The sequence below is a fragment of the Myodes glareolus genome, chromosome 7 (genome assembly GCF_982192425.1).
Source record: "Myodes glareolus chromosome 7, mMyoGla1.1, whole genome shotgun sequence".
Classification (NCBI taxonomy): Eukaryota; Metazoa; Chordata; class Mammalia; order Rodentia; family Cricetidae; genus Myodes; species Myodes glareolus.
Window position 1 is genome coordinate 62,442,961 of NC_142032.1, and position 15,755 is coordinate 62,458,715.

General features: G+C 50.3%; 1 protein-coding gene across 1 annotated transcript in view; it reads left to right on the forward strand.

The window, feature by feature from the left end:
• Positions 1–15,755, forward strand: part of Muc6 (mucin 6, oligomeric mucus/gel-forming) — a 31,595-nt gene that overhangs the window by 14,979 nt on the left and 861 nt on the right. Inside the window, exons 31-32 of the mRNA XM_087908279.1 lie at positions 195–13,526; positions 15,294–15,396. Of these exons, the coding sequence (XP_087764405.1) occupies positions 195–13,526; positions 15,294–15,396 (13,435 nt within the window). The remainder of the gene's footprint in view (positions 1–194; positions 13,527–15,293; positions 15,397–15,755) is intronic.

Genomic DNA, 15,755 nt, shown 5'->3' on the forward strand with positions numbered 1-15,755 from the left:
TGAGGATACATGGACAGAAGGGATGGTAAAACAGCAGAACATGCTCCAAAGAAAGCCAAGTGCCTCACTGGGCTAGGAAACTGGCTTAGAAAACAGAAAGTTAGAAAAGAGAAAACCCAGTCCAGGGACACAGCACAGCATATATGAAGGACTGTGAACATAAACTGAACATTGTTCACTGCCATGATCCACAGTGACATCAGCCCAACAGGAAAGTCACCGTCCAGCCACAACCAGCCGAGCAACTGAGACCACAGAACTACCTCTCTCGGGAAAGACTACCCTAACCACACAACAAACAGGGCAAAGCAATACCCTACCAACACCTACTACAAGTACTTGGACCCAAAACACATTATCACAAACCAAGCCGACTCTCATGACCTGGACCACACACTCTCAACCAACCGCTTCTTCCCACAGTACAGAACAGTCCACAACTGCACGATCAGAAACACCTATCCAGACAACTATCTTTCCTCAGACGCAGAACTCACTGCCCTCTGTAAACCCAACACTTACTACATCACAGGTGACACCAACATCTCAGGCTCTCATGACGCCAACTGCATCACATGTACCGCCTTCACCATCCACAATAAACACATCTACCACAAAATTTCACACCACCACAGTCAAGGGAGCAGACACAACACACACATTAGCCTCAGGCACCTATACAACCAAATACACGACACAAAATCAAAACTCATTCTCCACAGAAACCACATCAGCGTCCTTAACACACCCTTCCAAAACAACACAGCAACGGTCCACATCACTTCATCCCACTACAGTATGGAAAACATCAACAATGGGTGTAAATAGTAGCCCTGAAGTCCACACGACCTCAGGAACAACTAGTCCCAATACACCACAAATCACACATCTTTCACCCACTGTTCCTGTCTCCAGTACAATACACACCACAGGACCCACGTTGAGTACATCTATGCAAACAACTATCACATTCTCAACCCCTTCAACTCCTCAGACTACATCCACACAACTGCCATTAATTTCAACTTCCTCTGTGACATCAAATTCAATGACAATTAGCAGCCACACGGTCCAACACACATTATCATTACCCTCAACATCCATGACAAAAAGGACTGCTACTCCAATCACAATGGAGGACACCACAAGACCACCACAAACAACAACACCTGATACTTACAGGACGAGTGCCACAACCCAAACAAAGAGCTCTTTCTCCACAGAGAGGACATCTACTTCGCACAATCCACAAACATCCATGTTGACCTCATCTCAATCAACATCAGCTCCAGTCACCCCCATCTTGACCACATTTACTATGGGTGTAACTGGCACCCCTGTGGTACATACCACCTCAGGTACACATAGCAGCACCAAGACTCCACAGAGCACACACTCGACCTCCACAGCTGCTACCTCTCCAACAACACACACCTCAAGTACCTCAGGAATTTCCCAAAGGACCACCATAACCTTCCCAACACCATCAGTGCCTCAGACCTCTTTGACCACACCACAGCCATCATTATCAACCTCTTCTGTCACAACTTCTGAGGCACTTAACACTCCTACAACCCAACAGACATCATCATCATCAGCTCCCACATCCTGGCCACACAGCACCCCTCTACAAACCACAGTGGAGACCACAGGGACCCCACATACACAAACAGCTGTCATTCACACAACCAGCGCTACCACACAAGCTCAAAGCACATTCTCCACGGGCAGAACCTCTACTTCCCACCTTTCACACACTTCCTCCATGACTGCCCAGCAGTCCACATCAGTTCCCGCTACAAGCATATCAACTGGGACTACCATGTCTGTAACTGGTACTCCCGTGTCCCAAACCACCACAGTGACACCTAGTCGTCCTCAAACGCCACACACCACACACCCTTCATCCACTGCTGTTTTCTCCAGCACAGTGCACACCACAGGTCTCCCCTCACAGACGTCCATACAGACCACCTCCAATGTCCCATCCCCATCAGGGCCTCAGACCTCGTTGTCCACACCACAGCCACCACTACCAACCTCCTCTGTGACACCAACTACCAAGATATTTAAGACCCCAACCAGCCCTCACTCAGTATCACTGGCCTCCACCTCCATGTCATTAAGGACTGTTCTGCCAACCACCCTGGAAGGCACAAGACCATCTCAGACATCAATATCTGTCGCTTATACAACCAGTGCCACCACCCTACCCAAAAGCACAGTTTCTACAGACAGGACCTCAACTGCCCTCCTCTCACAATCTTCCTCCATCACACCTACTCAGTCAGCATCAATTCTCGCAACTACCATGTCGATGAAGCCCACCACGGGTGTAACTAGTACTCCTGTGTTCACAACCACGTCAGGCCTGTCGAGCAGTACAAACACTCCATACACCACACACTCTCAAACGACAGCGGCTGTCTTCAGCACAACACACACCACCTCTCCTCACTCTACATCACCTGAGCAGTCCACAACAACCTTCCCAACACCATCAGGGCCTCAGACCTCTGTGACCACACCACAGCCATCATTATCAACCTCCTCTGTCACAACTTCTGAGGTACTTAACACCCCTACAAACCAAAAGACATCATCATCAGCTCCCACAACCAGGACACAGAGCACTCCACAAACCACAGTGCAGACAAGAGAGACCCCACATACAACAACAGCTGTCATTCACACAACCATTGCCACCACACAAGCACACAGCGCATTCTCCACAGAAAGGACATCTACTTCCAACAATCCACAAACTTCCACATTGACCTCGTCTCAATCAACATCAGCTTCGGTCACCCCCATCTTGACCACATCTACTACGGGTGTAACTGGCACCCCTGTGGTACATACCACCTCAGGTACACATAGCAGCACCAAGACTCCACAGAGCACACACTCGACCTCCACAGCTGCTACCTCTCCTACAACACACACCTCAAGTACCTCAGGAATTTCCCAAAGGACCACCATAACCTTAACAACACCGTTACCTTCTCTGACCTCTGTGACCACACCACAGCCATCAATGTCAACTTCCTCTCTCACAACCTCTGAGGCACTTAACACCCCTACAACCCAACAGACATCATCATCAGCTCCCACATCCAGGCTACACAGCACCCCTCTACAAACCACAGTGGAGACCACAGGGACCCCACATACACCAACAGCTGTCATTTACACAACCAGCGCTACCACACAAGCTCAAAGCACATTCTCCACGGGCAGAACCTCTACTTCCCACCTTTCACACACTTCCTCCATGACTGCCCATCAGTCCACATCAGTTCCTGCTACAAGCGCATCAACTGGGACTACCATGTCTGTAACTGGTACTCCCGTGTCCCAAACCACCTCAGTGACACCTAGTCGTCCTCAAACGCCACACACCACACACCCTTCATCCACTGCTGTTTTCTCCAGCACTGTGCACACCACAGGTCTCCCCTCACAGACGTCCATACAGACCACCTCCAATGTCCCATCCCCATCAGGGCCTCAGACCTCTTTGACCACACGACAGCCATCAGTATCAACTTCCTCTGTCACAACTTCTGAGACACTTAACACCCCTACAAGCCAACAGACTACATCATCAGCTCCCACATCCAGGACACACAGCACCCCTCTACAAACCACAGTGGAGACCACAGGGACCCCACATACACCAACAGCTGTAATTCACACAACCAGCGCTACCACACAAGCTCACAGTTCATTCTCCACAGAAAAGACATCCACTTCCAACAATCCACAAACTTCCACATTGACCTCGTCTCAATCAACATCAGCTCCCGTCACCCCCATCTTGACCACATCTACTATGGGTGTAACTGGCACCCCTGTGGTACATACCACCTCAGGTACACATAGCAGCACCCAGACCCCACAGAGCACACACTCGACCCCCACAGCTGCTACCTCTCCAACAACACACACCTCAAGTACCTCAGGAATTTCCCAAAGGACCACCATCACCTTCCCAACACCATCAGTGCCTCAGACCTCTTTGACCACACCACAGCCATCATTATCAACCTCTTCTGTCACAACTTCTGAGGCACTTAACACCCCTACAACCCAACAGACATCATCATCATCAGCTCCCACATCCAGGCCACACAGCACCCCTCTACAAACCACAGTGGAGACTACAGGGACCCCACATACACCAACAGCTGTCATTCACACAACCAGCGCTACCACACAAGCTCAAAGCACATTCTCCACGGGCAGAACCTCTACTTCCCACCTTTCACACACTTCCTCCATGACTGCCCATCAGTCCATATCAGTTCCTGCTACAAGCGCATCAACTGGGACTACCATGTCTGTACCTGGTACTCCTGTCTCCAAAACCACCTCAGTGACACCTAGTCGTCCTCAAACGCCACACACCACACACCCTTCATCCACTGCTGTTTTCTCTAGCACAGTGCACACCACAGGACTCCCCTCACAGACGTCCATACAGACCACCTCCAATGTCCCATCCCCATCAGGGCCTCAGACCTCTTTGACCACACGACAGCCATCAGTATCAACTTCCTCTGTCACAACTTCTGAGACATTTAACACCACTACAAGCCAACAGACTACATCGTCAGCTCCCACATCCAAGACACAGAGCACCCCTCTACAAACCACAGTAGAGACAACAGAGACCCCACATACACCAACAGCTGTCATTCACACAACCATTGCCACCACACAAGCTCACAGTTCATTCTCCACAGAAAAGACATCCACTTCCAACAATCCACAAACTTCCACGTTGACCTCGTCTCAATCAACATCAGCTCCCGTCACCCCCATCTTGACCACATCTACTATGGGTGTAACTGGCACCCCTGTGGTACATACCACCTCAGGTACACATAGCAGCACCCAGACCCCACAGAGCACACACTCAGTCCCCACAGCTGCTACCTCTCCAACAACACACACCTCAAGTACCTCAGGAATTTCCCAAAGGACTACCATAACCTTCCCAACACCATCAGTGCCTCAGACCTCTTTGACCACACCACAGCCATCATTATCAACCTCCTCTGTCACAACTTCTGAGGCACTTAACACCCCTACAACCCAACAGACATCATCATCATCAGCTCCCACATCCAGGCCACACAGCACCCCTCTACAAACCACAGTGGAGACCACAGAGAACCCACATACACCAACAGCTGTCATTCACACAACCAGCACTACCACACAAGCTCACAGTTCATTCTCCACAGAAAGGACATCTACTTCCAACAATCCACAAACTTCCACATTGACCTCGTCTCAATCAACATCAGCTCCCGTCACCCCCATCTTGACCACATCTACTATGGGTGTAACTGGCACCCCTGTGGTACATACCACCTCAGGTACACATAGCAGCACCCAGACCCCACAGAGCACACACTCGACCCCCACAGCTGCTACCTCTCCAACAACACACACCTCAAGTACCTCAGGAATTTCCCAAAGGACCACCATCACCTTCCCAACACCATCAGTGCCTCAGACCTCTTTGACCACACCACAGCCATCATTATCAACCTCTTCTGTCACAACTTCTGAGGCACTTAACACCCCTACAACCCAACAGACATCATCATCATCAGCTCCCACATCCAGGCCACACAGCACCCCTCTACAAACCACAGTGGAGACTACAGGGACCCCACATACACCAACAGCTGTCATTCACACAACCAGCGCTACCACACAAGCTCAAAGCACATTCTCCACGGGCAGAACCTCTACTTCCCACCTTTCACACACTTCCTCCATGACTGCCCATCAGTCCATATCAGTTCCTGCTACAAGCGCATCAACTGGGACTACCATGTCTGTACCTGGTACTCCTGTCTCCAAAACCACCTCAGTGACACCTAGTCGTCCTCAAACGCCACACACCACACACCCTTCATCCACTGCTGTTTTCTCTAGCACAGTGCACACCACAGGACTCCCCTCACAGACGTCCATACAGACCACCTCCAATGTCCCATCCCCATCAGGGCCTCAGACCTCTTTGACCACACGACAGCCATCAGTATCAACTTCCTCTGTCACAACTTCTGAGACATTTAACACCACTACAAGCCAACAGACTACATCGTCAGCTCCCACATCCAAGACACAGAGCACCCCTCTACAAACCACAGTAGAGACAACAGAGACCCCACATACACCAACAGCTGTCATTCACACAACCATTGCCACCACACAAGCTCACAGTTCATTCTCCACAGAAAAGACATCCACTTCCAACAATCCACAAACTTCCACGTTGACCTCGTCTCAATCAACATCAGCTCCCGTCACCCCCATCTTGACCACATCTACTATGGGTGTAACTGGCACCCCTGTGGTACATACCACCTCAGGTACACATAGCAGCACCCAGACCCCACAGAGCACACACTCAGTCCCCACAGCTGCTACCTCTCCAACAACACACACCTCAAGTACCTCAGGAATTTCCCAAAGGACTACCATAACCTTCCCAACACCATCAGTGCCTCAGACCTCTTTGACCACACCACAGCCATCATTATCAACCTCCTCTGTCACAACTTCTGAGGCACTTAACACCCCTACAACCCAACAGACATCATCATCATCAGCTCCCACATCCAGGCCACACAGCACCCCTCTACAAACCACAGTGGAGACCACAGAGAACCCACATACACCAACAGCTGTCATTCACACAACCAGCACTACCACACAAGCTCACAGTTCATTCTCCACAGAAAGGACATCTACTTCCAACAATCCACAAACTTCCACATTGACCTCGTCTCAATCAACATCAGCTCCCGTCACCCCCATCTTGACCACATCTACTATGGGTGTAACTGGCACCCCTGTGGTACATACCACCTCAGGTACACATAGCAGCACCCAGACCCCACAGAGCACACACTCGACCCCCACAGCTGCTACCTCTCCAACAACACACACCTCAAGTACCTCAGGAATTTCCCAAAGGACCACCATCACCTTCCCAACACCATCAGTGCCTCAGACCTCTTTGACCACACCACAGCCATCATTATCAACCTCTTCTGTCACAACTTCTGAGGCACTTAACACCCCTACAACCCAACAGACATCATCATCATCAGCTCCCACATCCAGGCCACACAGCACCCCTCTACAAACCACAGTGGAGACTACAGGGACCCCACATACACCAACAGCTGTCATTCACACAACCAGCGCTACCACACAAGCTCAAAGCACATTCTCCACGGGCAGAACCTCTACTTCCCACCTTTCACACACTTCCTCCATGACTGCCCATCAGTCCATATCAGTTCCTGCTACAAGCGCATCAACTGGGACTACCATGTCTGTACCTGGTACTCCTGTCTCCAAAACCACCTCAGTGACACCTAGTCGTCCTCAAACGCCACACACCACACACCCTTCATCCACTGCTGTTTTCTCTAGCACAGTGCACACCACAGGACTCCCCTCACAGACGTCCATACAGACCACCTCCAATGTCCCATCCCCATCAGGGCCTCAGACCTCTTTGACCACACGACAGCCATCAGTATCAACTTCCTCTGTCACAACTTCTGAGACATTTAACACCACTACAAGCCAACAGACTACATCGTCAGCTCCCACATCCAAGACACAGAGCACCCCTCTACAAACCACAGTAGAGACAACAGAGACCCCACATACACCAACAGCTGTCATTCACACAACCATTGCCACCACACAAGCTCACAGTTCATTCTCCACAGAAAAGACATCCACTTCCAACAATCCACAAACTTCCACGTTGACCTCGTCTCAATCAACATCAGCTCCCGTCACCCCCATCTTGACCACATCTACTATGGGTGTAACTGGCACCCCTGTGGTACATACCACCTCAGGTACACATAGCAGCACCCAGACCCCACAGAGCACACACTCAGTCCCCACAGCTGCTACCTCTCCAACAACACACACCTCAAGTACCTCAGGAATTTCCCAAAGGACTACCATAACCTTCCCAACACCATCAGTGCCTCAGACCTCTTTGACCACACCACAGCCATCATTATCAACCTCCTCTGTCACAACTTCTGAGGCACTTAACACCCCTACAACCCAACAGACATCATCATCATCAGCTCCCACATCCAGGCCACACAGCACCCCTCTACAAACCACAGTGGAGACCACAGAGAACCCACATACACCAACAGCTGTCATTCACACAACCAGCACTACCACACAAGCTCACAGTTCATTCTCCACAGAAAGGACATCTACTTCCAACAATCCACAAACTTCCACATTGACCTCGTCTCAATCAACATCAGCTCCCGTCACCCCCATCTTGACCACATCTACTATGGGTGTAACTGGCACCCCTGTGGTACATACCACCTCAGGTACACATAGCAGCACCCAGACCCCACAGAGCACACACTCGACCCCCACAGCTGCTACCTCTCCAACAACACACACCTCAAGTACCTCAGGAATTTCCCAAAGGACCACCATCACCTTCCCAACACCATCAGTGCCTCAGACCTCTTTGACCACACCACAGCCATCATTATCAACCTCTTCTGTCACAACTTCTGAGGCACTTAACACCCCTACAACCCAACAGACATCATCATCATCAGCTCCCACATCCAGGCCACACAGCACCCCTCTACAAACCACAGTGGAGACTACAGGGACCCCACATACACCAACAGCTGTCATTCACACAACCAGCGCTACCACACAAGCTCAAAGCACATTCTCCACGGGCAGAACCTCTACTTCCCACCTTTCACACACTTCCTCCATGACTGCCCATCAGTCCATATCAGTTCCTGCTACAAGCGCATCAACTGGGACTACCATGTCTGTACCTGGTACTCCTGTCTCCAAAACCACCTCAGTGACACCTAGTCGTCCTCAAACGCCACACACCACACACCCTTCATCCACTGCTGTTTTCTCTAGCACAGTGCACACCACAGGACTCCCCTCACAGACGTCCATACAGACCACCTCCAATGTCCCATCCCCATCAGGGCCTCAGACCTCTTTGACCACACGACAGCCATCAGTATCAACTTCCTCTGTCACAACTTCTGAGACATTTAACACCACTACAAGCCAACAGACTACATCGTCAGCTCCCACATCCAAGACACAGAGCACCCCTCTACAAACCACAGTAGAGACAACAGAGACCCCACATACACCAACAGCTGTCATTCACACAACCATTGCCACCACACAAGCTCACAGTTCATTCTCCACAGAAAAGACATCCACTTCCAACAATCCACAAACTTCCACGTTGACCTCGTCTCAATCAACATCAGCTCCCGTCACCCCCATCTTGACCACATCTACTATGGGTGTAACTGGCACCCCTGTGGTACATACCACCTCAGGTACACATAGCAGCACCCAGACCCCACAGAGCACACACTCAGTCCCCACAGCTGCTACCTCTCCAACAACACACACCTCAAGTACCTCAGGAATTTCCCAAAGGACTACCATAACCTTCCCAACACCATCAGTGCCTCAGACCTCTTTGACCACACCACAGCCATCATTATCAACCTCCTCTGTCACAACTTCTGAGGCACTTAACACCCCTACAACCCAACAGACATCATCATCATCAGCTCCCACATCCAGGCCACACAGCACCCCTCTACAAACCACAGTGGAGACCACAGAGAACCCACATACACCAACAGCTGTCATTCACACAACCAGCACTACCACACAAGCTCACAGTTCATTCTCCACAGAAAGGACATCTACTTCCAACAATCCACAAACTTCCACATTGACCTCGTCTCAATCAACATCAGCTCCCGTCACCCCCATCTTGACCACATCTACTATGGGTGTAACTGGCACCCCTGTGGTACATACCACCTCAGGTACACATAGCAGCACCCAGACCCCACAGAGCACACACTCAGTCCCCACAGCTGCTACCTCTCCAACAACACACACCTCAAGTACCTCAGGAATTTCCCAAAGGACTACCATAACCTTCCCAACACCATCAGTGCCTCAGACCTCTTTGACCACACCACAGCCATCATTATCAACCTCCTCTGTCACAACTTCTGAGGCACTTAACACCCCTACAACCCAACAGACATCATCATCATCAGCTCCCACATCCAGGCCACACAGCACCCCTCTACAAACCACAGTGGAGACCACAGAGAACCCACATACACCAACAGCTGTCATTCACACAACCAGCACTACCACACAAGCTCACAGTTCATTCTCCACAGAAAGGACATCTACTTCCAACAATCCACAAACTTCCACATTGACCTCGTCTCAATCAACATCAGCTCCCGTCACCCCCATCTTGACCACATCTACTATGGGTGTAACTGGCACCCCTGTGGTACATACCACCTCAGGTACACATAGCAGCACCCAGACCCCACAGAGCACACACTCGACCCCCACAGCTGCTACCTCTCCAACAACACACACCTCAAGTACCTCAGGAATTTCCCAAAGGACCACCATCACCTTCCCAACACCATCAGTGCCTCAGACCTCTTTGACCACACCACAGCCATCATTATCAACCTCTTCTGTCACAACTTCTGAGGCACTTAACACCCCTACAACCCAACAGACATCATCATCATCAGCTCCCACATCCAGGCCACACAGCACCCCTCTACAAACCACAGTGGAGACTACAGGGACCCCACATACACCAACAGCTGTCATTCACACAACCAGCGCTACCACACAAGCTCAAAGCACATTCTCCACGGGCAGAACCTCTACTTCCCACCTTTCACACACTTCCTCCATGACTGCCCATCAGTCCATATCAGTTCCTGCTACAAGCGCATCAACTGGGACTACCATGTCTGTACCTGGTACTCCTGTCTCCAAAACCACCTCAGTGACACCTAGTCGTCCTCAAACGCCACACACCACACACCCTTCATCCACTGCTGTTTTCTCTAGCACAGTGCACACCACAGGACTCCCCTCACAGACGTCCATACAGACCACCTCCAATGTCCCATCCCCATCAGGGCCTCAGACCTCTTTGACCACACGACAGCCATCAGTATCAACTTCCTCTGTCACAACTTCTGAGACATTTAACACCACTACAAGCCAACAGACTACATCATCAGTTCCCACATCCAGGACACAGAGCACCCCTCTACAAACCACAGTAGAGACAACAGAGACCCCACATACACCAACAGCTGTCATTCACACAACCATTGCCACCACACAAGCACACAGCTCACTCTCCACAGAAAAGACATCCACTTCCAACAACCCACAAACTTCCACGTTGACCTCGTCTCAATCAACATCAGCTCCCGTCACCCCCATCTTGACCACATCTACTATGGGTGTAACTGGCACCCCTGTGGTACATACCACCTCAGGTACACATAGCAGCACCCAGACCCCACAGAGCACACACTCAGTCCCCACAGCTGCTACCTCTCCAACAACACACACCTCAAGTACCTCAGGAATTTCCCAAAGGACTACCATAACCTTCCCAACACCATCAGTGCCTCAGACCTCTTTGACCACACCACAGCCATCATTATCAACCTCCTCTGTCACAACTTCTGAGGCACTTAACACTCCTACAACCCAACAGACATCATCATCAGCTCCCACATCCAGGCCACACAGCACCCCTCTACAAACCACAGTGGAGACCACAGGGACCCCACATACACCAACAGCTGTCATTCACACAACCAGCACTACCACACAAGCTCACAGTTCATTCTCCACAGAAAAGACATCCACTTCCAACAATCCACAAACTTCCACGTTGACCTCGTCTCAATCAACATCAGCTCCCGTCACCCCCATCTTGACCACATCTACTATGGGTGTAACTGGCACCCCTGTGGTACATACCACCTCAGGTACACATAGCAGCACCCAGACCCCACAGAGCACACACTCGACCCCCACAGCTGCTACCTCTCCAACAACACACACCTCAAGTACCTCAGGAATTTCCCAAAGGACCACCATCACCTTCCCAACACCATCAGTGCCTCAGACCTCTTTGACCACACCACAGCCATCATTATCAACCTCTTCTGTCACAACTTCTGAGGCACTTAACACTCCTACAACCCAACAGACATCATCATCATCAGCTCCCACATCCAGGCCACACAGCACCCCTCTACAAACCACAGTGGAGACCACAGGGACCCCACATACACCAACAGCTGTCATTTACACAACCAGCGCTACCACACAAGCTCAAAGCACATTCTCCACGGGCAGAACCTCTACTTCCCACCTTTCACACACTTCTTCCATGACTGCCCATCAGTCCACATCAGTTCCTGCTACAAGCGCATCAACTGGGACTACCATGTCTGTAACTGGTACTCCTGTCTCCAAAACCACCTCAGTGACACCTAGTCGTCCTCAAACGCCACACACCACACACCCTTCATCCACTGCTGTTTTCTCTAGCACAGTGCACACCACAGGTCTCCCCTCACAGACGTCCATACAGAGCACCTCCTATTTTCCAACCTCATCTGGTACTTGGTCGTCATCCACACCACAGTCATTATTTTCAACGTCCTTTCTGTCACCTACTTCCAAGACCCCTAGCACCCTAACTCTCTCATCAGTTTCCACATCTCTCCTACTGAGTACAATTCTTCCAACAACCCCAATGACCGGTACACGTTCTCCCACAACAGAACCACCTGTCTCTTCTAGTACAAGTGCTACTACCCAAGTTACTTCTGCATTTACAACAGCAAGAACTTCATCCTCGGAGCTGAGTCCATCCTCAGTTCCCCACAGTTCTGTTTCCCCTTCCTCCTCTTCTCTTCCAACAAGCTTCACATCCACTGTGGTTTCTCTCAGTAGTGTTCCACATTCTCCTTCTGTTTCATCCCCTACCTCTTTCCACTCTTCCGCATCCTCCCCATCTTCTTCCATGACGTTCCCTCTCACACCTACTCCCAGCTCAGCGTCACCTTCGCCATTGTTCACTACACCCACCAGCGTGTCTTATCCTTCATCTGTTTCTTCCTTTGAATCTCCAACTGCCGCCTCTACTCCTGTTAATTCCTCTGTTTCCCCCCTTGTCACCTCGTCCATTTCTTCCTCTGCTCTCCCCACCCTCCCCACGATGCCTACCCCGTCTAGTAGGCCAACCGTCAGCATTAGCCTTCTATCCACTGCCAAGACTACATCTCACGTCCCCACCTTTTCTTCGTTCTCCTCAAAGTCCACCACCTCCCAGTTTACCTCCCTCACTACCCAAGCCTCTACATCCGGGCTACTGTCTTCAACCATGGGCATGACAGTCTTCCCAAGTTCCCCAGACACCAACCACACCACTAGACCTCCTGGTACCAGCCCACTGCCTACAACTGCGTTCCTGAGCAGCCCTGCTACTACCAGTGGAAGCTCCTCACCTTCTACCCTAGTGTCACCCTCCAAGCCGGACTCTTCCATCTCTCCGTCCCCTCAACCTGGTAAGTGGTGACACTGGCTGACTCCTTGGTCCCAGCCTACTTACGTTTCAACTGTTTACTCCACAGAATTCTTCACAAGAGTGGTCTGGTTTATAGTGTGTTTTTTCTTCCCATTATCACTTGGTGCTTCCATGAAGGCCTGATCTTGAAGCTTCTTTGGGTATTTCTGGACCTAACTGCAAGTTCCTTTCTCTTTGCCTCTAAGGAGCACTATTCTGTATTCCCCCATCTGTCTGAATTAAGGACTTGATCCCATACATTTCAGGCCCATTTGACTTCTCTAGCCCTCTGTTTCCTGCAAGGAACTCACCAGTGGCCCGCGTGCCTTCCTAACGTCTCTAAGCAGCGCTCCACGCCTGCCCCTTGGGAAGCTAGCATGTGAGATCTAGTTGGGCCCTGAGTTTAGAAATGCAATCTACGTCAGTGCTAAAGAAAATGATAGCCTAGTCCTGGCACATCTCATCTGAGGGGACATGCAGGAGGCAGAGGTGGGATGGAGGCCAGGTAAGGCCTGGAAACTAGTGTGTACATTTCTCATTGCCATGGTTTCCACTAGCTCTCTACCCAACAACAACCAGGGTCCCCACAGGGCAGTGATCTCTGTGGATCACAGGGTCAACCTGCACAGGAACATGAGTTCAACATATACTCTGAGGACACCCGATTGGAGTGTTCCTCTCGAGACACCCACCTCAGGACCAGGCTCCCTACACATGCTCTAGGCCTCCCTTGTTCAGGAAGTCCTCACAGAGCCAGCAATCAGTTCCTGTCTTATGGTTACCGACTGTCACTTTAAGTTCAGGCTCTTTTCCTAGAAAATGGCCTCAGGAAGTGAGGAAAGAAAGCAGAGTGTCATTTGAACAGAAGAGCACCAGACTCTCTTAAGACAATCAGAGCAGGGATAAATGAGCACAGGAGAGAGACAATAAATAAATAGAGCATATCTGTCACCCACAAATCATTTTTAACTTAAACCGTGTTGTGTGGAAACTTGCAGGAGCCAGTTTTCTCATCATGTGACTTCTAGGGACCTGTTGGATCATCTTACCAGTCCCCAACTTTTTGTTTTGTTTTTCAAGAAAGGGTTTCTCTGGCTGTCATAGAACTCTCTCTGTAGACCAGGCTGGCCTTGAACTCAAAGAGATTCAACCCCCTCTGCCTCCCAAGGGCTGGGATTAATGGCATGCGCCAACACCACCCAACCCCAATTTTTAACTTTGTAACCTAAGTACCACTAGGCAGTATCTAACATGGGTTCTTCTTGAACTCATTAACTTCCTCCTTGAACTCATTAATCAGCCTCCTGAGTGCTGATTCTACAGGTGTCCACCTCTAGACACTGCCCACACTGGCAGTTCCTAAGGTCAAGAGAGCTGCCTGCCTGCTGAGACATCACCACCACCATTTGTCACTGGATGTCATAGCCTCTGAAACCCTTGCAGAAGTACAGAGCAAAAGGCTTTCTCTGTGTGTCCCTTAACCCAGGTGGCACAATGCTTATTCTCAGATACTGCATGTTCTTTTGTGAGGGACATGGACATTCTCCTTCAACACCCTCCTTTGGTCCTTAGTATGCCCTACATCCAACAGACCTAAGACACTTTTACTGGGGATTGTGGGTGACTGACTCAGATCTACCTAGGCCTGGTTCAATGTCAGATTCTTTAAGGAAGCCTTGCGTACTGAAGGGAAAGCTGCTACGTAGAGAAGGAAGTCGGGTGGGGACTAGGATGTAACTGAGACCTGCTCTTGGGCCTCCATCTCCAGAGACCTGCAGCTTGCAGGAAGAGGAGCGAGAGATCACCTACCAAGGCTGCACAGCAAATGTGACTCTAACTCGCTGCCAGGGTTTGTGTGCCTCCTCTGTCAGGTGAGTTTTTGGCAAACACCCTCCTTTTTTGCTGGGACCCAAACCCTACCAGGAACTGGGTTCTCAAGGTCACCTACTCTGATAGAGTGGTGAGTGCTTCTCAACCTATGAGTTGTGACCCTGGGGCGGGGGGGGGGGGTCAAATGACCCTTTCACAGCCACCTAAGACAATTGGAAAATACAAATACTTACTTACGATTAATAACTGTAGCAAAATTAGTTATAAAGTAACAATTAAAATAATTTTTATGGTTGAGTATCACTATAGTATAAGAACTATACTAAAGGGTCACAGCATTAGGAAAGTTGAGAACCACTGCTCTAGGCAGTTCATTCTGGCCACACTTTCCTTACCCATA